Raw genomic sequence first — 23,590 nt, forward strand, 5'->3', positions numbered from 1 at the left:
CTTGAGTAATGTGTATGGCTGGGCTTGGGTGATGTGTATGTGCAGGAAGAGATGTTCCCAGAAAGATTATGAACTAGGCCTGGGAAGAATAATTTACCTGTGATGCTGCAGAGCTGGACCATGTCTTGCTTCATCCTGGTCTTGTGTTGACCTGCCACAGCCTGGGAAGGGGAAGCTTTAGTTCCTCCTGAGCTGTCGTGGGTGTATCTGTTCCCTGTGCCCCAAGATCTCTGTGTCACCTGGCAAGCACCACTCCCATTCCCAGTTCAACCTGGTTTTTGGAGCAGGTACAAGGATAATGATTCTGTTTACTAACACAGATCTTAAGGTACTTTCCAACCCTAACTATTCTATGATTCTATGGTGAGCACACCATCTAGGGGAAAAATACCAGTGCATCCTTCTGCCTGGAGATGCTCTCAGAGCTTGTTCAGCCGGTCCCTCCGCACACACTTTTGAACTCATGTGCAAGACTAAAAAAGCCGCATAGGTTTGTCATCCACCAATCACTTAACCTGGTGACATCAGACCTGCATCTGAATCTTTGGGCTAGGACCAAGTCTTGTTCTCTTGTATCAGACAACAGGAGACAAATGATGTTTACTTCTGGCAATCAATCACATGAACATCTATATGAAAATAGATGCCAATGTTATGAGTATTTAGGTTGTCAGGGTCTGGACAGGGACTGAAGAAAATCCAGAATGAAAGGGTAAATCCTCTTTTGTTCAGCCTTTTCTCTGTTTAGGCCGGAGCTGGGCAAAGTAATTCATCACAAATATAAGAATTTGTGTGTGCTGACATGGTGTGACATTGGGTGGAACCAATCTGATCAAGGGTGTTGAAATGAGAAATATTTGCTTTCCGTATTTCTCAAATACTTCAGTTGTCCATGGATTTTAGTTTAATTATTACCATTAAGCATTATGCAAACCTCAGTATGTTCCAGTCTGCATTGAATTCAGTGGCTGTTTGGGGGTTTTAGTTTTGCTTTAGTTGAAAATGCTGCAAATGTTTGCCCCAAACAACTGAGAAAAAGGTTGTTTGTTTTTTTTCTGGAAAAAGATAATATTCGATTTGTTTGCACAAATATAGCCCTGACAAAAAAAAAACTTTGTCTAATGTCTAATGATCCCTCTTCCTAATAAACTGAAAATAGCTAGTGGAGGAAAAAAAAAAGAACAAAACCAAAAAACAAAACACCCAAAAACCCCCAACAAAAACCACCACCAAAAAAGCAAGCAAATAAACCAACCAATCACAAAACCAGAATACATATGGTAAGACTCCTGTCTCACTTTGAGGACTTCTGGTTTCTTTCGCAATCTCATTTATTTTTAAATAGAAGTCTTGGTTCAGAAGCAAGCAGACAGTTTGTCTTTAAAAGGTCATAAAAGTATCTCTCTCTGTATTAGACCACCTCGGGTGGGTGAAGCTTACGGTGATGTGCTCAAGCAGTGTGAATTTGGCTTTCCATACCCTGGCTATGCGTTACAAAAACAGTGCATAAAACTGGGGGTGAGATAACATTAAAATACAGACTTCGAGATATTGACATGATTAATGCTCTGCTGGTTCTTACACCAACACCCATACTGAACCATGCAGAGCAGAAACAGTATTTTCTGTTATCAAAGTAGTGTTTAGCAATAAGAAGGAGGAAGGGGAGGAAGCAACCTGTATCTTGTAAAAAATCACTCCCTGGGCTGCCCTGCTGATGCTGATCTCCAGCAGGTAACTCTCACATCTAGCCTAGTGTTTGTCATGGTTAAAACTCTTTGGTTGTGCCTTCATGTCCCCAACCAACAGAGTTGTCCTTTGATTAGAACATGAACAAATAACCCCTTCCTCTTTCTTTGTTTTGTACCCTCCTCCAAGTTAGTGGCCACAAGTCTCCTAAGAGAGGTCAAGGCACGCAGCAGGAGGAAAGAAGAAACAGGCTGTGGTTTTAGGGTGCAGGGTTGTACCTCAGCTGACCCATCAGTGGGGCACATCAGCAAGGCACCATTGGCAGGAGACCTGGACAGCACCAGGGTCCAGTTGCTCTAAGGAGCACTCACATGTGCTGCTTGTAAAAACACCATAGTGTTCTCAATTTGTGTCCAGATACAGATAATGGCTCTGTAAGGCCCCAGTCTGTGCTGCTCCTTCCCTGGCAGACAGCTCTATAGGCACAAGGGTCTGACACCTGGGGCAGGTCGTTGTGTTGTTACAAATGCTGCAACCTGCACCTACCCCTGAGGTGTTCCATGAGTTGGCTGCTCTGTCCCAGAGCACCTGCAGAAGTGCAGTGTGCAGAGGCAACACAGTGTTTCCAGGACTCGCATTTCTCTTCCTGATATGCAGAAGAGGAGGCACAGTAAGAAACCAACTTGCTTTGCTGAAGAATTTTAGTGTTAACATGCTAACACTAGATTTTAACTTAGATTTTGTCTTTACCAGCTAATCCCACCTCTGTTCCTAGTTGCTTTAGCATATGCCAGAGCACCAGCTGCCTGTCAGGGAGGCAAATGTACCTTTGGAGGGCAAACACCTGGAGTGCTAACCTATGTGATTTGAAATAAGTATCAATGCTAACATCTACATTCATCAATAAAAGTTAGCTGGGGAGAAACAGGCTTCCTCTCCTCACACAGATCAGAGACCCAGGTGAAGAACAATCCATCATGTAGGACCAAAGCTGATGCATCAGCCCAAAGATATAGTCATAGTCTTGTGGCAGCAAAGGGTCAAGAGTGGATGCTTTTTAAAAGAGGTAGCATCAAGTTAAACTGTGTTACTCATTCTTTTACCTGTGCAATAAGAGCAACAGTGAGGTGGTTTGTTTCACTGCTCTCTGAAATTTCTTCTAATTGATATTTAGGGGATTTCTGAATTGCAGGCTTGTTTGGACATTCTATATTTAGGATTTGATCTTTGCAAGGTGCCAATCTGTCTGTGCAAGTGTGACCCTATCAGGACTGACTGGTCAAACCCCTGACTAGCAAATGAGTTTTCTTTTTGAAGTATGCCTTCAAAATGTTGGGCTTTGAGGAATTTGACCTTCCTGTGTTTCAGAAGCACCCTGCAAATGGAGAGAAACCTTCCAGATAATGTACATACTGAGACCAATGTACATGGCATTAGCAAACTAAAAGGCAGAGAGAAATGAAAGAGATACTGAAGTATCTTTCTGGCATACTAGTTGTGTACATTATTTGTGCATCTTCTGATAGAAATCCTACCTGCAAAGTCCTTTTTTCCCTCCTGCCTCCCCACACAGCAATGTTCTCCTGTGCAATTAACAGTCTAGAGTACCCACTCTTCCCATCTGCCAGAAGGAAGTGTGCAATCTATCATCTCCAGGCTGGCAAATGGCCTGAATCAACTTATACCTGTCAAACTCTTTCCAGGAAGATGCAAGAAACAAATTAAAGAGAAACAGCACTGTTTGTGTATGCCTGCACCAGGGTTGACAGGAGCATCGTCCAACCCTCCTCTGGAGCTCTGTCAGCCTCTGCCCCTAGGGTTTGGTGTGGACATGGCAGCCTCCCTTCTCGATGGCCTGCACTGGGTAGATTGGTAGGACTAGGTGGGAGATGCGGCTCCACAGCCCACTGAGCTTGTCAGAGTCCATGTCGTCGTGGGAGCTGGGGGTCCTGGTGTCAATGAACTTGGTCCAGAGGAAGTCACGGACACTCTGCTCCACCTCCTGGAGGCTGATGTGGGTCTCCAGCGTCTCCTCCTCCAGCAGCACAGTCAGCAGCAGGGCCACATCCTTGAAAGCAGCACTTTCATGGTCACAATACTTGTAGAAGATGAGGGTGGCCCCTGCCGGCAGCAACTCAAAGCGGTGGATCACTGCAGCACGGCTCCTAGCTTGGAAAGCTGAGCTCAGCTCCATGTCCACCTCCAGCTTGGCCTTGTCACTCTGGAGCCTGGATTTCCCCATGCCATCAATCTGGACTGTGCTGCCATGCAGAGCAGCCGAGTAGGTGTCAGCCACATGGGTGCTTAGGCATCGTAAGGTCTGCTCGCCCTTGCGGGCAGCTGTGAAGATAACGATGGCTGGTTGTGTGTGGTGAGATACATTGAGGTGCTTCTGCAGGAACTTACACCCACGAAGCCAGAGTTGAGGACTCTGCCCTGGAAACCTCTCCTGCAGCTGGTTGAACTGGGACAGGAATGCCTCCACCGTGGGGTTCTTGGGGGCTTGCTGGGAACTGGAGGTTGGGTTGCTGAAGCAGAGTAGGCAGAGAACAAGCAATAGAAGGCTCAAGGTGATAAGCCCTGTTCAAGAGGGGAGAGACACAAGATGGGGAACAGAAGTCAGTCCCAAGTGACCTGCAATGATATGCTAGAAAGTAGCTATGAAGGTTCTTTTTTCTCATTTCAGACCTTTTCCCCACTAGGAAAGTGGTTCAGATAGACATGTTCTCTGGGGACCCAGGAATGAAGCAGCTGCACTGTCCATACTGAGACCCATACTCCTACCCACCAGATGGGGGATTACAGCTCCAGAGATGGAGGCAAGGCCACAGCTTTGTTGAGCAGAATTTCCTGAGGAAACTGCAGCTGTCTACAAGCTTTTTTCTCTTTCACCCTCTCTGTTTGCTTTAAGGCTTGTGGCTGTTCAGAGCACCTATTTCCACACAGTGACATGGTTTAGTGAGGGACTTGGCAGTCCTTCAGTAAAGATCGGACATGATGATCTTAAAGGACTTCTCCACCTAGCTGATTCTATGATTCTATATAGAGGTGCCTGACCCAGCTAAAGTGTTCTCTGCCTTCCTCCTAGCTATGCTGGGTGAATAAAGGCTACCATGCTTCACCCTGAAAAGGACAGCGAGGTCCAGACACAACTGCATCTGTTCCTCTCCAGATCAGCATCACAGTTCCTGCTTGGGGCCCCATGACACAGAGGGAGCCTCGGAAGGGAAACCATCAATGTAGTGGCATCAGACCTCCCAGGGCATGCCAGGGTAACCCCAGCAGGCTGAATATGCTTTTCATGAGCATGTATACCTGCTTTTGAGTATGCAGAACTGGATGAAAGCTGTTACTATAGGCTCAAACAGAGCCTATTTTTAAGGGAATATTTTTTTTTCCCTCAAGCCCTCAGAAAAGGCTGTGAAAGGTGCCAAGAGAGAAGAATTATTAAATGTGCTTCATTACTTGTTCCTGGAGGATCAGGGCCTTCCAGTCGATGAGTAACATGCAAGGGAAGCTTCTTTTCCTCACCTTTCAGGAAGAGGGACTTTTTTGCCTTCTCCTGGTCTGTGTTTTGGGTGGTGACACTCTGTAAGCAGGACTGAGCCTCTGGCTTTGGGGATATGTGCCCTACAGTAAGAAAAAGAAATGTGCCACTCATTGTTGAGGGAACAGGGAGCTGTAATAAGAAAACCCAACAGAGCTGCCAGCTGAGAAAGAGTTAAAAGTCAATACTGCTTTGCATTAATACTGCTTTGAATCTTGACAGTCTGCTATTTGGGCAGGGGAAGGAGAAAGATAATGCAGAGTGCAGTGTGATTTCATGCAGGACAGTACCCAAAGGAGAGAGAAAGAGAGAAGCCAGATAACTTCTTATCTCTTCTTTCATGCTTGACTCCAGAAAATTGACAATAGGCACTAGAGATTTCACCTTACAATTTTTCTAATGCCTACACAAAGTGTAGGCATGTGAACAGTGGAAGAGAAGCAACATGCAGCCACCAGCTTACCTTTCATCCCATGTCTGTTCCTTAACATGCCTTGGGATCCATTTTCCTGTGATTCTTGTTCCATGTTCTCTTCTGGCTCCCTATCTAGGAGAGGAGCACTGGTGCTCTTCTCTGGCAAGAGGTCCTTTGTGACATCTTCTGTAGCAGTCACAGCCAAATGTGTCCCTTTACTGTCAGAGCTCAGTGACTTGCTTCTTGATGAAGCATCTTCCTCTGCTGTGTAGGAGCTTTCACACTGCCTGCTTATCTCCTGGTCCTCCCATGTTTCCTGCTGTACAGGGCTGTCTCCTTTGCTGTCCATTTTATCATGGGCTAGCTTGGCTATGGGGAATAAAATTTGCAGAACTACACTTAACTCTTTTTGTTCTTATTGGAAATGCATTTTATGATTCTGTATAGAGATGAACAGAAGAAAGGCAGTGAACGCAGCAGTTTAGCTGCGTCAGATATCTCCATACAGAATCATATATGCATTTATGCATTTTTGGAAATGCTGGATGGGAAGAAACTCACCTTCACCTTCTTCCTGGCATCTTTTGGAGACACCATCATTTGTCTTCCCCGATTCTTCCAGTGCTATTTCAGTTTCCTGGTGAACCTTCTCTGTTGTGGGACCAGCTAAATCAGACAGTGTTGTGTCTCCATCAGGAGTTGATGATTTACACACTGAAGAGTCCTCCTCCAGTTTGCAGGAGGTCTCAGGCCACCTGCTTGCCTCTTGGTGCTCAAGTATTTCTTGGGTGGGCTCTTGGTGGACAGGATGCTCTGCTGTGCTCTGCATCTCATCCTGGGCTGGCCCTGCTGTTGAGATCAGAGTTCAGAAGCTCAGCTAGCCACACAGGAATCAAGAATACCCGGTGCTTTACCACCACCCTGTAAAATTCCCAGTTCTTGCATTTCACAAACATCTACCCCGGGTGAGATGGGGGTGAGAATAGGTGACCAAAAGTGAGAAAACTCATGGCTTGCGTCAGGACAGCTGAATAAGTGAAGGAAAGGAGGGGAAATCACAAGCAATGCAAAAGCAATTGCTCACCATCTCCTACAAGTGGACTGATGCCAGGCCACTCTTTGAACACTGTCCAGCCTGAACCAAACCTCCTCTCCCTTTCTTCCTGTCCCCTGTTTTTTGTTGCTGACAGTGACGTTATACTTCATAAAATAACCCATTGCCCATCTTGGGTCTTCACCCAATCTTCTGCCCACTCCAAATTATTTGCTTGGAGCAGGGAGAGGAGGGGGGAAGAGGAAGCCTTGATGCCATGTCAGCAATGGCCAAAACACTGCTGTGTTATCAACACTACTTTTCTTTAACCACAGATCCAAAACACAGCACTGTACAGGCTACTGTGAGCAAAGTTAACTCAATCCCAGTCTATGTGCCATGCTGGGGCAAGCAATTCTTTTATTACATGGTAGGATATGCTACCACTTCTTCCACAGATAGTCAGGTTTCCTAGGTTGGCAAATTAAGGTGATGGATTTGAAGAATTTCTAAGGTTGTTGTTGAGAACTGGCCAGAACAGTTATGCCAAAGCACTTCAAGCATCTGCCTGAATTGTAAATGTCAGCTCTGCTCATGCTCCTTCTCTGCTCCTGTTCTGGAGCTGCTCTCCCAAACACCTATAGTAACATATAATTAAAAGCAAACAGTGGAGCGTAATTCAATAGAGAAATTCTCAGGCTGAAAGTAAGTGTTTGTAACATATTCTGAATCTTACAAAACCAAACAGTGCAGCTCAAATTTCATGCACTATTTGTGGAAAACTGCTTATGAATGATCAAGCACTATAATGACAGAAATTATTATGCTAAAACTAGGATAAAGACTGATAAAAATGGCAAGGAACTCCCTGCTAATTTGAAAATGGAGAAAAACCTGCACTTGTCACATGTCAGAACACGCTGTCTTTTGGAGCATGACTTTTACATTCCTTGTTGCTGATTATGATGGGAAAACTTCTGATCACTTAGGATGGATCTGTTTTTATAGCATCACAGTATCACTGAATGTTGTGGTTTAAAACCTAACCACCGTCTTCCTCTCACCCCCCCCACCCCCCACTCCCTGCTCCCGGAGGGATGGGGAGGAGAACCGAAGGAGTGCAACTCCCATGGGTTGCGACAAGAGCAGTCCAGTAACTAAGATATAACACAAATCACTACTGCTACCACCAACAAAAACAATGATAGGGGAAATAAGACAGGAGAGAGAATACGATACCACCCACCAAAACAAGCCTGATCCTGAAAAGAGAGCCAGCCCGAGCCCTTCCGGCCAACTCCCAGTTACCTCCCTGGGCATGACATGCTGTGGTATGGAATACCTCTTTGGCTAGTTTGGATCAGGTGTCCTGTCTCTGCTTTCTCCCGGCCTCCCCACCTTCCTGACAGACCATGAGACTCACAAAGTCCTTGATCAGAGTAAACATTTGAGCAGTAACTACAAACATAAGTACTATTAACACCATTCCCAGACCAAAAGTCAAAACACAGCACTGCACCAGCTACCAAGAAGAAAAAATGACTGCTACTGCTGAACCCAGGACACTGAAATACTTATATATAGTAGTTATAATGAGACACATGGAAGATGCAAGTACATGGTAAAAACTGAACAAGGAGGAATCTCAAGGTATCCTGCTGTTCAAGCTGGGTACAAACAGTACTCCTTGTTGTGCCTCCTCCAGAGGTTTTCCATCCATAGGTGATGGAAAACTGGCCTATTATTTAAGCATCTGTACATGGGAAGCACTGGGATGCAGGGAAGAAAGCTCTCCCAGCTGTAGCTGCATCTTTAGCCTTTCTTGTGCTGCCATCCTGGACACAGAGTCTAAACCTGTTGCAGACTGGAATCCAAAACTGAACTAACTTGTTAATCTTTTACCCTTCAAAAAAAGATAACAACTTGCATTTCTGGGTCTGGAAAAGAGGGGATTCTTTATATTATTTTTATTTTTGATTATTTTTATTTTGTTTAGGTTTCCCATATCACTGTTTTAAGTCTTCTTGCAAAAGGGTTTTCCTAGTAGATGGAGTTAAGCATATGATTCACTTACCTCCAAATAGATCCACACTTGGATTCTCTTCCATTTTCTTTCTTCCCTGGAGCTCTGGCTTCTGCACCGTTTTGTTTCACTTTCTTCTTTGGTCATAAGGAGACATATCTCCCTGCTGTTTGAGCGGCTGGTGAAATCCTACCCTCCTCACAGACACCATCCTCTCTAGGTCTTGGGAGTTGCTATTAAATGCCCATAAACCTGATAACCAGAAACATAGGAGCAATGATTCATGGTGAAGAAGAAGGCTACTCCCTCCTCGATTACCAAGGTGGTGTGAAAATGGACAGATACTGCTGATAAACAGAAACCTTTAGCCCAAGAGCTATTAGATATTTTGCTTCACAGCAGGCTGCTGTCTTGGGGCAAGCCAGTGGAGGGAGGTCCTGGTTTGTCACCCAGGTGGACCTGGATTGACTCATGTGCTCTTGAGATGGCAGGCCCAGAGCTTGGGGCTTGGCAGGCCTATGCCATATAACATCTAAGTCTTGCTCAAAATAGGGTGGTAACAGCAGAAACACACATTATACCAGGCCTCTTGAACACTGTGATAAACACATAAATGTATTGGCTTTCGCAAATCATAGGTGTGGTTATGTGGATATAATTATACGAGTTTATAGTAACAAAACCAAAGCTCAATAAAGACATAAGATGAGCGAGCTGGAGTCGTATAGTAGAAGAATCTGTAAAGTCAAAAAGAAGAAAAGGGGGGGGGGTTGCATGCTTGATAGAAGTAAAGCTAGTGCCTGTAAAATATAGAGTTAAAGTACTTTTTAGCTTCACTTAGGTTGTAGAAAGAGAACAATGTTTATGTTGTTAGCCTGTGGAATTTAGTGGCCCCACTAAATGTGAGTTAATTGTTTCACACTGGTCCTCTAAAGTATCTTTAGTTTTAAACAATGTTTGTGTTGTAAGTCTGTGGTGAGATAACAAGATTTAGTGACCCCACTAAGCATGAAGGAGTTATTTCACACCATCCTTCTACTTATCAGTTAGCTCAAAGACAGAGCCTCCCAAACATCTGCTAGCTTGGGATACTCCTGTCCTGCTATAAATTTTGCAGGAAGGTCACAGTTTCAAATCTTTGTTAGTTATTAGAATAATTACAGATATGGCTGGTTTTAGCGAGTTGTGTAATTACTGGGATGTCCAACTGGGCCAAAGGTGAAAAGCACACTGCGAGGAAGACTGCTTACTTCATCTTGAAGACCCCTACTCACATGAGGAAGACTGATTACTTCATCCTCAAGACCCCTGCCCACAATTATTGAAGAGCAGTGCGCAGACGCCAAGAGGAGGAGACTTATGATAATAAATTACTGGACTTAATTACAATGCTCCCTGCCTATATGCAGGGATTATGAATATGTATGTGACTAATGAAATTGTGAAAGTATATAAACCTGTAACAAATACTAATCACTCGCGCCTCTGGCTATGGTCATGCGCCCAGCGCTGTTTGCTTTTGCTTTATTGACTTTGTCCCTTAATAAAACCTTGTTATCTTGTTTAGAGAAGTGGATTCGTATTTCACAAACACCTAGACTAACTAGTCTAGAACTAACCAGATGGGTGCCTCTAAAACACAGTTTCTAATCCTCACAAATACAGAGACCAAAGCTGTAGTCCCTACAAATCTGAAATGAGCTAAGACCTCTTAAAGTATAAATTGATTGTTACAGATGAGAATTAATATATAATTATGATAATTCCCTGTCCATGGCAGGGGAGTTAGAACTAAAAGATCTTAAGAGCCTTTCCAACAGAATCCCAAGGGTTGGAAGGGACCTCAAAAGATCATCTAGTCCAATCCCCCCCCAAGAGCAGGGAAACCTAGAATACATCACACAGGAACTTGTCCAGGCGAGCCTTGAATATCTCCAACGTAGGAGACTCCACAACCCCCCTGGGCAACCTGTTCCAGTGCTCTGTCATTCTTACAGTAAAGAAGTTCTTCCTGATGTTCACATGGAACCTCCTATGCTCCAGTTTACACCCACTGCCCCTTGTCCTATCACTGGATATCACTGAAAATAGTCTAGCTCCACCATCCTGACACCCACCCTTTACATATTTGTAAACATTGATCCTCATGAGCAGCTGTATTCTCTTCCCTTGTTACTTCCCTTATCATTATTATTATTGGTGGTAGCAGCAGTGGTTTGGGTTATTCCTTAGTTACTGGACTTATCTCAGCCCCTGGGAGTTACACTCTTTCCATTCTCCTTCCCATCCCTCTGGGATCAGGGGGAAGAAGGTGGGGGGGGGGAGGGCAGTGGGCGAGCAGCTGCAGGGTTCTGAGTTACCAGCTGGGCTTAAACCACAACATGGCACATTCATGGTTTGTATTTTAGCTTGTAATCAATATTATCAACAGAAGTTTGTAATACTTCATAATAATGTATTCTGCATCAACCAACCTACTACCCAGCCTGCTCTGAGCTTTCTCCTGTTCAATTTACAGTCAACTCCTATGTACGTACTACTAATAGATACGATACTGTAACAGAAAGGAAAAACAAAGTGTCCATAATAAATGGGTTTACTAGTACTTCAATTGAGGATGTAGACTTTTCTGCCTGTAACATTGTTTTAATGATCAGTTGGAAGAAAAAAAAAAAGCAACACCTCAAACAGCCCATATGCCATGATCAGAAATATCTAAAGAGCTGATTTATAAGAAATTTGGAGCAGTCAAAGTTCCGAGATTCATCAATAGTGTATCCTTGCAATTCTCAAAGCAGGTATTTTCAGGAACCCACACCCTGCCAGCAGCAGGGAACCTGACCTTGCTAAGAAGCCCCACAGCCTGACAAGTCTTTTTAACGTTCAGTGTGTGTGCGTCCAGGAGCTAGTCCTCCCCAAGGCTTGTAAGTCCATGAAGCCGAGATCTACACCTACCATTTAAAGGACAGTTATTAACAGCAAAACTGCTCCTATCCTGAAACAGTTCTCAAATTGCTGCATACAGTTGGGCAGAACTCACTGATTCAAAAGTCAGGGAGAAAGGAAGTAAGAAAGTTAAGCAAGAAAGTGTAGGATTTGGGAAGTCCAGATCCACACCAAGGAGCAGCTCCATGGCAACAAAGCTGGATCACATTCACTGCTCACAGTCCTCACTAGGGTTCATTAAGGACCCCTGAAACTATTACTGGCCCATGCCACCAGACTCCATCCAACCTACTCCAACATCACTATTGGTCCTACAAACTACAATCACTGTATTATCCATTTATACATTCATCTTAGTGCTGTTTCCCCCCCAACTTTGAACAGTATTTAAAAATTAGAAACAAGGCATTCAAACAGAAAAACAAGTTTGGATTTTAACAGAAATTTTGAAGAAAATCTGGATTTTGAAACTCAAATTTGCTGGGACTCCAGTGCCCAAACTTTGCAGGCAAGAGGAGAGCTTGTGAAATAAATGTTTACTTTAAGGCAAGACATTCAGTGCCTGAACAAAATCAGACTGACTGCAAACAAAATTCTATTTAAGCTTCCATTCACAAAAGCAGTTTAAGTGTTTGTTTGGTACCCATGATAACCTGAACCACTGAGTAACACTAACATATTATAAAAGACTCTAAAATAATTATCTTCTGCTAAAAATGGTACATTCAGGAACACTTTAGGAAGTGCCACACAATCACTACATGGGTTCTGCTTTTTCTTTCCAAGGTAAATATCCTTGGAGTTCAAAATTGTTAACTGGTACCACAATCTGCCTTTTATCACTTTCAATCCCTCCCAAACCAGTGAAGAAACAGCAGCAATTAGCCTCCAAGTTGAACTGTTAAATGAACTCCTCAGGTCCTTCCTTTGAGCCTCTTCTCATCCTTCATGCACCCTAAGAACTACCATGAATCAAACAACCAGTGCAGTGATCCCAAAATATCTCCCGCAGATTCTCCTTGACAGAAACCGTCCCACACACAAAAGACCACCTTTGTAACAGACATATGGCCTCCCTCAAAAGCAGAGGCAAACCATTCGAAACACAGAGCAGGAGAGGAGCCGCCCACGAAATCAACAGTGGTTGATCAGACCCCTAACATTCTATGATCCTATGATTAACATTGTCAGCCTTTGACTTTTTAATATCTATGTTACAAAAAAACCTACTTATTAAAAAAAAATCTAATCAATGTCTTGCTCTTCTTCCATACTATATGCTCTGATACCAGGCACACCAACATCCCCAAAGTCATTTTCTATGCATCTGCCCAAATCTCTGACTTTTCTCGTTCCACTGACACAGCTACATTTTTTCCACCACAAAACTGTTGACATAAAAAACTGTTAGAATTTAAAAGTCTACATCATTTAAAGTTATGTGGAAACACCAAACTCTCACCATACTGCATTGTTCAACTTGCCAAATACTACAGTCTTACTTCTTAAAGTTTCCCCCCTGCTTTTGATACTCTTTAATTTCCAATTTAACTACTTTTTACATATATGCACCCAGGGAAAGAAACCCACATGCAGCATATATCCATAAAATAACTATGTAACATGACTAGGAATGGCTTAAACCAGGCTTACAGTAATGGTATGTATTATAAATCATTCCCATTATTGGGAGAAATCAAAAATGTCAGCCAAGACACATTACACTTTTGAATATAAAAGTATGATATAAGAAAGAAAACAGCAGTTACTGTAGAGCCTTCTAGAATGCAATTTAAAATATATAGAGCTTTCAACTGTTTGAACATTCTTCCTCAGCCTCTACTCTGTTTATTAGAAGCCCAATGAGGCTTAAAACAATGAAGCACTTATTCCTTTCTCTTTTTTGAAAACATGCCACCCACTTCAAGCTGTACAAATTTCCAGAACAGACCTGAAATGGCCATTTGTCTCGCATCTAGGCTGCCACGTGTCTGCATTCTTGTCACCTACTCAAGATAAATGTCTGAATTAAACATCCTCAGAACTTGTTTGCTTTTGTACTAATCAAGTGCAAAACATTTAAACTTTTATTTTTACTGTGACAAGCCCCCTTGCTCAATTGGCAACCAGAAAATATTATGATTCCATAGTACTGAAAATTCATGTCATAAATACTTCAGTAAATACCACTTGAAATTAAATGTTACATTATATTTTCCTATAGCTGTAATAAGTTAAAGAATCTCCTTGTATCCTTGCTCTGCCTAAACTGGACAGAGCTATCCTGAAATTTTGATTGAAGTTTCTGTGAATCAAGATCTAGAACACTGACCTCCTCCTAAAACAAAAATAATAGTCACACTGTGACTTAACCCTAGTTTTTCCTGAGATTTTTTATGACTAAACAGAAACATTTAACATCTCATGTCCACCAAGGGCATGAACGCAGCTGTGATGTATAGATGCTGCTGCTATCTGCATGGCACATCTTCATCTTGACATCTGTCACCAACCTTCTTTCCCTCTAGAAAGGCTTGCTTCTCACTGCTTTACAAAAATGATTTGTAATGGAGGCCCTTTATCATTGTATAACTCTTCACTGACAAAAATATAAATAAAATAAAAAAAAATTTAATTCCCGGGTTACTCTTTCGTTTGGATCCGGAATATGCCAATATGATTTTGAAGTGTATTTCTCCATTGCCCCCACTGACTTAACCGTGGCTGAAACTGGAGTGGCCTTAGTGTCACTAAACTAGTCTCTTCTCAGATTAAACTGATCAGGAGATGTATTCCAGGAACGAATGCAGTGCACTCCAGAAAAAAAAAAACGGCACTCAGCCTCATGTCCAGATTACAATTAGACCAACGTAATAAAAACATTTGAAACATCTCAATATCACATCTTGAGCACAAACTGCTTCACACCACAGATAAACCTTAACACACCCACACTGCTCATCTGTAAAGATTCAGTCTCAGAGTATGAAGACTTATTCAAGTCAAGACTGAACCAGAAACAGTGGTTTTAGGGCAAAAGAGTGCTACAAAGAAAGCAGAAACAAACTGTGATCCTTTTACCATTAAATTAAATGTTATACTGTCTTTTCTTATAGCTGTAACAGAAGCAAATTGTGACCCTTTTTCTATTGCTCTCAAACTCTAGAAAAGGGAGAGGAAGGAAAGCATAATAAAAAAAAATAAAAAGACAAGAAAAAAATTAAACATAATGAATCATCCTGCTTATATTAATATGTATTCAAGGGGCAGGTCAACCTCAAGCTGTCAGTTACAATAAGCTTTGAAACACACAGACAATTACACAGTTCATAACAAAAGACAAGGTTCTGACATAATTATAGAATTAATTACTTTATAAAGAGTGACTCTGGGATTAATCAAACATGCCTTTAAAGGGCATAATGCACCTTCATTCACAAAGGAATGTTGAACTTGAAACTGAAAAAACCTCCATGTTTCAGAATTTGGTATGAGAAGTCATATAGGCGTAATACAAACATCTAAAAAAATTAAAGTCAGTAACTACCCTGCTGAAAGAAAACACAACAAAGTTAAATATCAACATAAAATGACTGGAAAAAAGTCTAGGTCAAAGTTGTTTTTTTTTTTTTTAATTATGCCACATTTTAAGTGTTCTTCAGAGTTTTCTGTGAGAATAAAGAAGTTCTGTTTTTTCTGTATGCTTCAGCATGAAAACTAAAAAGAGGGCTAAAGAACTATAAAATATTAAGTACTGTGAAAAAGAAGCCCTTAACAAAACAAGCTTTTAAGCTAACAACTTCAATTTAAAACTGAATTGTGTTCTGAGGGGTATGGTAGTTACTATTCAGAATAAAATACATACATGTTAACTTATGCTAAGAATACTTTTGGACACCTTATCTCAAAACAAACAGGATAGCTTTTGCAGGAAAGAACAGAAGAGACTAGGTCAAATCTCATACTCTACAACACATCTTGAGTATGATAACCTGAGACACTAAGCATTTAGGGTTTTAACTGTCATATTAGTTTGACTACTGCTATTTGAACACAAAATACTTAATGGCTGCAACCTGTCCATCCTTTAGTTAAAATACAGTTATTTAAACTATTTCATTATAATACTTAACTTGCCATACCACTGGAGGCCTTGTCAATCTTGGACTTGTGTTTTCTTTCACAGAAATCAGTTCCTTTATATGTTTATCATATATTTAAATTTAATTAGGATCAACATACAAATCTAAACATCAGAATGAGCACCCATTGGACTGTAAGGCTTATCATTGTAAAGAGCAGTTATATGTTCTGTCATAATTTGAGACTACTAACATGATCACTAAAACGTCCTTAATATGTTATGCTATGTTATTCATATCTTAGTATGTTATCCACCTGATTCATTTCCTACATGGCATCCACTTCTAATTCAAAGTCTTTAAATTCTTCAGTTGACTACAATGACACCGAAGTCATAGCAGGCAACACCTTCTTATGCCATGAAAGGACACAGCACTTAGAACCAACAAGCTTCCTTAGGATACCACTCTCAGATATACATTTGAAAACTTTAAATCCAGCAGTTGGTCTGATTGCCCAAACAGCCCTTGAGTTCTAAGGAGTTATTACACTACCACACACAACTAGAATCACCTGCACAATTTCTCTGTTAGAACTTTCCCTGAAGCCAACAAAGTTGACTAAGCGTGGACTAGAAGACTTATTGTAGAAATTACATTAAGCTATTGAAACACTAGCTTGACCCCCAGGCTGATGCAACATGTTATTGGAAATTTACAGTAGCTAGAAACTGAACAAAACCAATGATCCGTAGTTGCAATTAAAAAAAAAGGTAGAACTTAAAGAAAAGGTAAAAAAAGTACTGTACTAGCAATAGCAGAAAAATTATTTCATGTAATAAAGTCTTCAAAACCTCTTCAGTTTGTGAAAATTCAGATCAACAATTACAATCCAGAAAATTATGGAAAACATATTCATTATGTGCCTAATTTACCACTAAACTCATTCCTTCCCGATCTTTCCGTTTCCCCATTACCTTCAGTAGGCAACCACTGTGATTTATTCACATGCCTCAAAGCCTAACCTACAGCGAAAAGGATTTACTTGTAATGCATGCAGTAGCAATATGTATTTCAATTTTGTCCTGGGTTCAGCTACAGCTGTCATTTTTCTCCTTCTTAATAGATGGTGCAGTGCTGTGTTTTTGACTTTCAGCCTGGGAACACTGATAACACTGTTTTTAGTTGTTGCTAAGTAATGTTTACTCTGACCAAGCACTTACTTTCTCAGTCTCATGCTTTGCCAAGTAGGAAAGGAAGCTGGGAAGAAGCAGAGACAGGATACCTGACCCAAACTAGTCAAAAGGGTATTCCATACCACAGCACATCATGCCTAGTATATAAACTAAGGGCAGTTACCCAGAAGGCCAGATTGCTGCTCAGGTTGGGCTGGGTGTCAGTCAGCAGGTGGTGAGCAATTGTATTCTCTCCCCTTGTTATTTCCCTTATCATTATTATTATTGGTGGCAGCAGCAGTGGTTTGTGTTATTCCTTAATTACTAGACTGTTCTTATCTCAACCCATGGGAACTACATCTTTTGATTCTCCTCCCCATCCCTCTGGGAGCTGAGGGAGTGAGTGAGCAGCTGTGTGGTTGAGTTACTGGCTGGGCTTAAACCACGACAAATTTTTTCCTCTGTAGACAAAGATCACACCAGACTCCTCATAATGCAGCATAAATCAGCTCCTGAAACACAACAACCTAATAAAAAGCCTTTTCACTATTATGGCTTATTCTAGTAAAGAAGCCGATTCTAAATATACTGTCAAAAGAAGTAGGTTTTGCTTAAATAAGTTTTACATTAAAAAATTTTGCTGCAAATGCCAAATCATTTAAGTTAGTTTAGTCTAAGGAGATATAACAAGGTGGAATGGCTTTAAAAAGCACAGATTTGGATTAGATGTAAGGAATAATTTATTTACAATGAGAGTGGTGAGGCACTGGCACAGGTTGCCCAAAGAAGTTGTGGCTGCTCCATCCCTGCAGGTGTTCAAGGACTTGAGCAACATGGTCTAGTGGAAGGTGTCCCTGTCTGCGGCAGGGGGTTGGAACTAGATGATCTTTAAAGTCCCTGCCAACCCTAACTATTTTACAAGTATGATTTTTATAACTTACACTTATCAAAGTCTATATTTTAGCAGTTCTCCTTAGAAATTACTAAGGTTTTCCTCCACTGAAAAACCACAAAAAAAAAAAAAAGTCTGTGGCTCCATACAGGAACCACAATAGCAATGTCAGGGGCTTGGGAAAAGGGATTTTTTATTAGAAAACCTAAAAGCAACCCAGAGATAGTTTACCTCTAAATTTATATGCCACATATTGTCAGATAAGGCACTTTTGACCAAGACAGAAAAATTAATGTATCAAAAGCTGATTTCTTTCTTTGAAGTAGTAAGTCACAATTACTTTATCATAATAGTTTGAGGAGATATAATGGACTTCCCTTTCCAGTTCTGCAGAAAGAAAAAGACATGTAAAGGTTTGATAAGCATTCTTACTATCCCCATCTCATACTAATTAATAACTATCTCTCAAAAAATTAGGATACATTTACACATAATTCAAATTAGAGAATTAAAATAATAATTATTCATAGTTACATCACAGTTTAAGATAACAAAAATACATCAGAAAAACAGTGGACTTCAGACAAGGCCACAGTCAGAATTTTAACTTCACAGATGTTCAACTACTTTAATTAGGCTCAGGAATGAGGGGATTTTTTTTAAGCTTGATTGCAATACTTGTACTTGTATAACCTTAAGCCTGGGTATTTACACCAGAAGAACATCCTACATTATCCTAAGAATTTTGTGATATAACTAAAACAAACAATGCTCCCCTGACTCCACTTCAGAAGTGTTAAGCACAAGGGCTCTTACATGTTGGGCATTCCTTAGCACGTGTTGCTTTGAGTGAAAACTCAGCTGCAGTTTGTAGAACGGAAGGGCAAGAAGCTTACTTTCTAATTAAATGCTTTTTAAATTATATTGGTTAAATATACACGCAATTCACAAATACATACTCTTGAGTGTTAGTTTTAGTTTTTGTCAAGACCTCAAATCTTTTGCAGTTAACAAAACGCAACTCCAGGGAGATCACTGCACTCTCAGGTAACTGAACAGACTCCACTGTAATTTAAATGCAATTTACAAACACTTGCCTTACTTAAACTCAGTATTTACACTAGCACAAGAAAGCTTACCAAATATAGATTAGGTACATTTAACACTGCTTTTCCTTTGATACAGCTATTTACAGGGTTGGATTCGGTCTTTAAACCATTCTAACAAGGAAAGAAAGCCGTATTATTCTGGAGGATTTTTTAAATTTATTTTTTACATAAACTGTGAAAAATACTGCTGTAGGGAAACACAGTAAATAAAAGTTGAAGCCACCCAAATGTCACGAGCAGCAGCGCGTATTAAGGAGTCGCTGCATTTAAAATTAATTTGCTGCAGCTGACTGATGAGACAATCCTATCTCGGTTTTGGAACCTGGGCACCACCACTGCCACATCTCTGCCGATTTTTAACTCTCATCTTTTTCAGGCACTGCTTCCTTCTATCGTCTCAAAAGCAGTAGAAAGAGCAGAGTTCTACAGAAAAGGGGAAGAGAGGGGATGGCAGGGAGCAATGCTAAGAGGTGTTAAAATGTGAAATATTAGATATTCTGCGATTTCTGAAACTCACTTTGCTACTCCAAACACCCATAAGCTTCACTCCGCCCCTCTGCTTTCAGCGGTGGTGAACGAGCTAAGTTCGGAGGAGAGAAACTTACTAAAACCCAGTCCGGAGAACCAAAGGCTTCAGGGAAAGCCTACCACAGGCCAGGCACCTCTGAAGTGCGTTTATGTCTGGGACCACCAAGCACCCTCAGGGGACAAGCGAGAGGCGGCTCGCCGGACACGACACCCAGACCCAGGCCTCGCCTCACATCTGGCTCCCACCCTGCGCCGAGGAGGAGCGGAGCCCACACGCCAGAGACCTCACAACGCCACGACAGCCGCCGCCAAAGCCCTTCCGAGCCGCCCCGGGGTGGGCTGAGGGAGCAGGGGGCCACGCCCTCCGGGAAGCGGCGGCGGGGCACTTCGGAGCTGACTGGCGATGGCTGATGGCTGCCGCTAACCCAGCTCTACGCGACGGCAGCACCAACCCCTACAGCGGTGGCACACACGTCCCACCCCCTCCTCAGCACTCACGATCTCCGGCAGTGGCGCAGCAACAGCAGCAGCCCAAGGACCCCGCGCCGCACCACGTGACGGCGCCAACCACTCAGCAGCGAGGGAGGTGGTTCCCAGAGTGTGCTTCCAGTGCGTGTGCGCAGGGAGGTGGTTCCCAGAGTGTGCTTCCAGTGCGTGTGCGCAGGGTGGTGGCTGGGCTTTAGGGTGATGGGGTGGGCTGTGGTAGCGTAGGGAGCGCAGTGATAATGCAGAGCGGGTGTAGTGTGGTATAATGACACAAAGGCCGTTGGTAGTCGTGCAGGGCTCTGCCCAGGCGCTGAGGTATTCATTCGGAAGCGAGGCAGCGCCTCCTGTGCACTGCAGGCAAGGGGGATGGTGTTGCGGGTAATACAAACTGGGGAAGATAGGGGGTGTCTAAGGGTGGTGAGCGCGCCGCTTTCTAAGTAAAACGTTCAGTGAATACGTTCTGGTAAAATACTAGCTTCGTGTGATAAAAGCACCTTTTACCTTCTCACTTGGAAGGCTTTGAATTGTGTTTATTGTAGAAACATCTGCGAAAATATAGGTTATTGGTGCTACTTCTCATTAACATGCATAATTAGGTTCCTTTTGAAAACGTCTTAGGATCCATGCATAACAGTAACTAGTTCCTTAAGTTAAATCGTTCATTAAAGATAATTACAGGAACACGTTATTTTCACTTGTGTGGAATGCTAGTCACTGGTGTTCAGTATTGTTCACCAAATTTTATATAGGTGTCTAGAGTGTGAACTTTGTTACTAATATTCAGTAGGGAGCATAGAGAAAATTATAAATGCTCAAAATAATAGGTTATAGAAGTATTGGCAAGCTAATGATGCAAATATGCGACTAAAAATGAATCATACAAAATCCATAGCAGAAGCTACATGTAAAAGGCCCTATTTTGCCATAATTTATGTGGCACTTAGGTTTCATAGAACACTTTGGCAATTCATACAAGTATGTCATAGAATTCATTAGAAAATTGTATTCTGCTCTTCCAAAACCAGCACACAGCTCAGCAGACTGGCAGGCATGAAAGGGGCTGAATTCCTAGAAACAGGGTGGAGATCGAGTTAAAGGAGCAGACTTTGCCAAAGAAAGCAACTTAAGCATCGTGTTCTCTTCCAAGAACTAGCAGAAGCCAAAAGAGGAGGGCAGGTTCAGTGTGTGCCACCATTTAGACACACTGTCTCAAGCTCCTTAGCTTTGGCGCATTCTGATCTGTTACCTTAATGCTAATCCTTATAATACATAGAAATCACAAGATGTGGGAATTACAAATGTGTAGGCTTGCTGATTCTCTATCATACACCAGGTTTTCTACAATTGGCACCATCTTCTGTAGTAGTGTACTCCATTTTCATGCAGTCATAATTCCAGTCCATAATTCCTAAATAAGCCATATTTATTACCTGAGTGCAGGTCTCAATCTTGTTACTGCATATACAAGTCCTGAGATTGTGGTTCTCTTCTGGGACCTAGAAGATCTGGATTTTATTCCTAGTTAACAACCTGAGCAATCATTTGTTAATATTCCATATTTTCAGATACTTACTGGTAATGGCAGGGGTAACAGAAGTCACAGGAAGAGTGGGAGTCTAAGTAAATGAGTGTTCAGGTAAAACAATGCCCCTTTCCATTCAGGTAACTATTAACAGTACAGGTTCTGCTTCCTAAGTATGGTGTGCCTGATTAGTAAGAGTTCAGTACTTGGAAAGAAAATAAGGAAGAAATAAACAAAACATAATTTTCATAACCCATGTACACTTAGCACAGGAGTGACGCATACGGTTAGCACTGCTTACGCCTTACTGCTAACTATATAATCCATGTAAATATTTATAATACAGCTATTATCAGTGTAAACATACAGCTTAGTCATATGTTGACCCATAATGAAAAAGTGACATTGAGATCTTTCCTTTGCTTAATAGCACAAGGTTTAAGCCGGTTTTAGGAGCCGTGGAGCAGGTCTCAGAACACTCATTTTTCTGAGATTTATACTGAAGCTTTTTGACATGAAATAACTGGGAAGAAGCAGCCTGCTATGGAATGCATGGATGCAAATTGAATCCATATCTGAACGTTGTTGTTTTAATTAATGCTGGGAATCTGATACCAGCGTATTTGAAACACTGTTTATGTTAATCTTGAAGGAACTAGTTATGACTAGCCTACAAATGTGAGAATGTCAAAGCATGGTTAGAGTAAAGGAACTGAACCGAGAGAAGCAGTAACCCAGAATTTGATACATAGAATATGAGCTTGTCATAAAATTAACAAAGTACAGATGATTAAAGGAGTGGTTTAAACATGTTATGAGTTTATACACAGCTATTGTACCACTGCTACCATTCCGGTTCTGAAAACAACACAATGCTTTGAAAACTGTGGAGGCAAGCCCTTCTGAGAAATACATACAAAAACAAGGCCTGATAGCAAGTGTTTTGTATGAATTCGGGGCTTACTCTTTTGGGGTCTTTGATTTGACATTAACTTTGTGTTTGTTATGTAGCCCACCCATACTAATTTTCCCTTGGTTAGTGTTGCACTTTCTCCAGTTCAGCATCACCAACACTGTAACTTCATAATACAACATGGAAAAATGGAGTGAAAAATGTAGATGCTTTCTCTCCAGCTTGTAGAGATAAAAAGGAATATATCCTGGAGGTTCTTAATCTGTTTGTGTAGTCTGCCAGAAGGAATAGAATAAATGTCTAATGGAAAATAAAAGACAGCATTGGTTTGAATGTCGGCTGGAAGAAAGAAACTAAAATCAACAAGGTTTCATACCACAGCCAACAGGGTGTTTGATCATCTAGTCACCTCCTGCTTATCCAGGTACTTCCACATTGTGCTGAGAGACTTCAGTTAAACCAAAGTATTTTCATGCTCAAAAGCCTAAACTGTTGTATGTGACCAGAAGCAAAGAGAGTAGACCAAAAGGCAAGGTTAAGGAAATGAATGTGTGAAGTATGCCAAGAAGATGGTACCTCTACACAGCTAAAGAGCTTCTAAAAAAAGGCATCAAAATCAAAGAAAGTATAATATGAGATCACAGGTGAAAACAAACTATAATGTAAAAAGTTATTGATTATGGAATAACAAGAGGGTAACTTGCTATAACCTAAAATTGATTTTAAAACATGTATATGCAAACACATATCTTTATTTTGCTTGACCACAAGAATGTTAAATAATCATTACTAAAACAGTCTAAAAGTTGTTAACCATAATAATGCTATAGGTAGAAAACATTCTGTGGAATACAGTTCTTTTTTCAGTGGCAATGTAATTTACATCTCATCATTCACAGTTTATATAAAACATGAAGTTAAAGTATATTCTGTTGCTGGCATGGAATTTTTGTTAATACTGTAGCTGTGAAAGTGTTGTGATTATTTCCCATTTCCATCAAGCACTCACACAATGTTTTCCTTTATGGAAACATAGGGTTTGATCCAATTTTGAATGAAATTTTAACTGCTTTGTCACAAGGTCGTATCAGTAGTCTGGTGACATCTTTATGTGCTCCATTGACCTGCAGGGTGCCAGGAAAGTGGAAGCAGTGTTCTCCCCCAAGGAGATGAACATTGATTTATAGTACTCCCAGGCTGCCAGCTTTCAAAGTAACGCTAAACCAGAGG

At 41.5% G+C, this 23,590-nt stretch overlaps 1 protein-coding gene across 4 annotated transcripts; it reads right to left on the reverse strand.

Annotated features, from left to right (window-relative positions):
- Window positions 1-1,294: 1,294 nt before the first annotated feature.
- LOC101876068 (torsin-1A-interacting protein 2) lies at window positions 1,295-20,022 on the reverse strand. Of its 4 annotated transcripts, none has more exons than XM_031050039.2 (6): window positions 19,938-20,022; window positions 8,759-8,959; window positions 6,213-6,497; window positions 5,700-6,020; window positions 5,155-5,319; window positions 1,295-4,269 (listed from the first exon to the last, which is right to left on the reverse strand). In XM_031050039.2, exons 2-6 carry the CDS (start codon window positions 8,790-8,792, stop codon window positions 3,503-3,505), a joined length of 1,572 nt encoding a protein of 523 aa, XP_030905899.2. In that variant the 5' UTR covers window positions 8,793-8,959; window positions 19,938-20,022; the 3' UTR covers window positions 1,295-3,502. The 4 variants fall into 4 exon arrangements, with proteins under 4 accessions (XP_030905899.2, XP_030905900.2, XP_005150262.2 ...); XM_031050040.2 differs by having other exon boundaries at window positions 5,221-5,319; window positions 6,213-6,500; XM_005150205.3 differs by having other exon boundaries at window positions 6,213-6,500.
- Window positions 20,023-23,590: the final 3,568 nt, after the last annotated feature.

Source organism: Melopsittacus undulatus, chromosome 6 (assembly GCF_012275295.1).
Source record: "Melopsittacus undulatus isolate bMelUnd1 chromosome 6, bMelUnd1.mat.Z, whole genome shotgun sequence".
Taxonomy (NCBI): domain Eukaryota; kingdom Metazoa; phylum Chordata; class Aves; order Psittaciformes; family Psittaculidae; genus Melopsittacus; species Melopsittacus undulatus.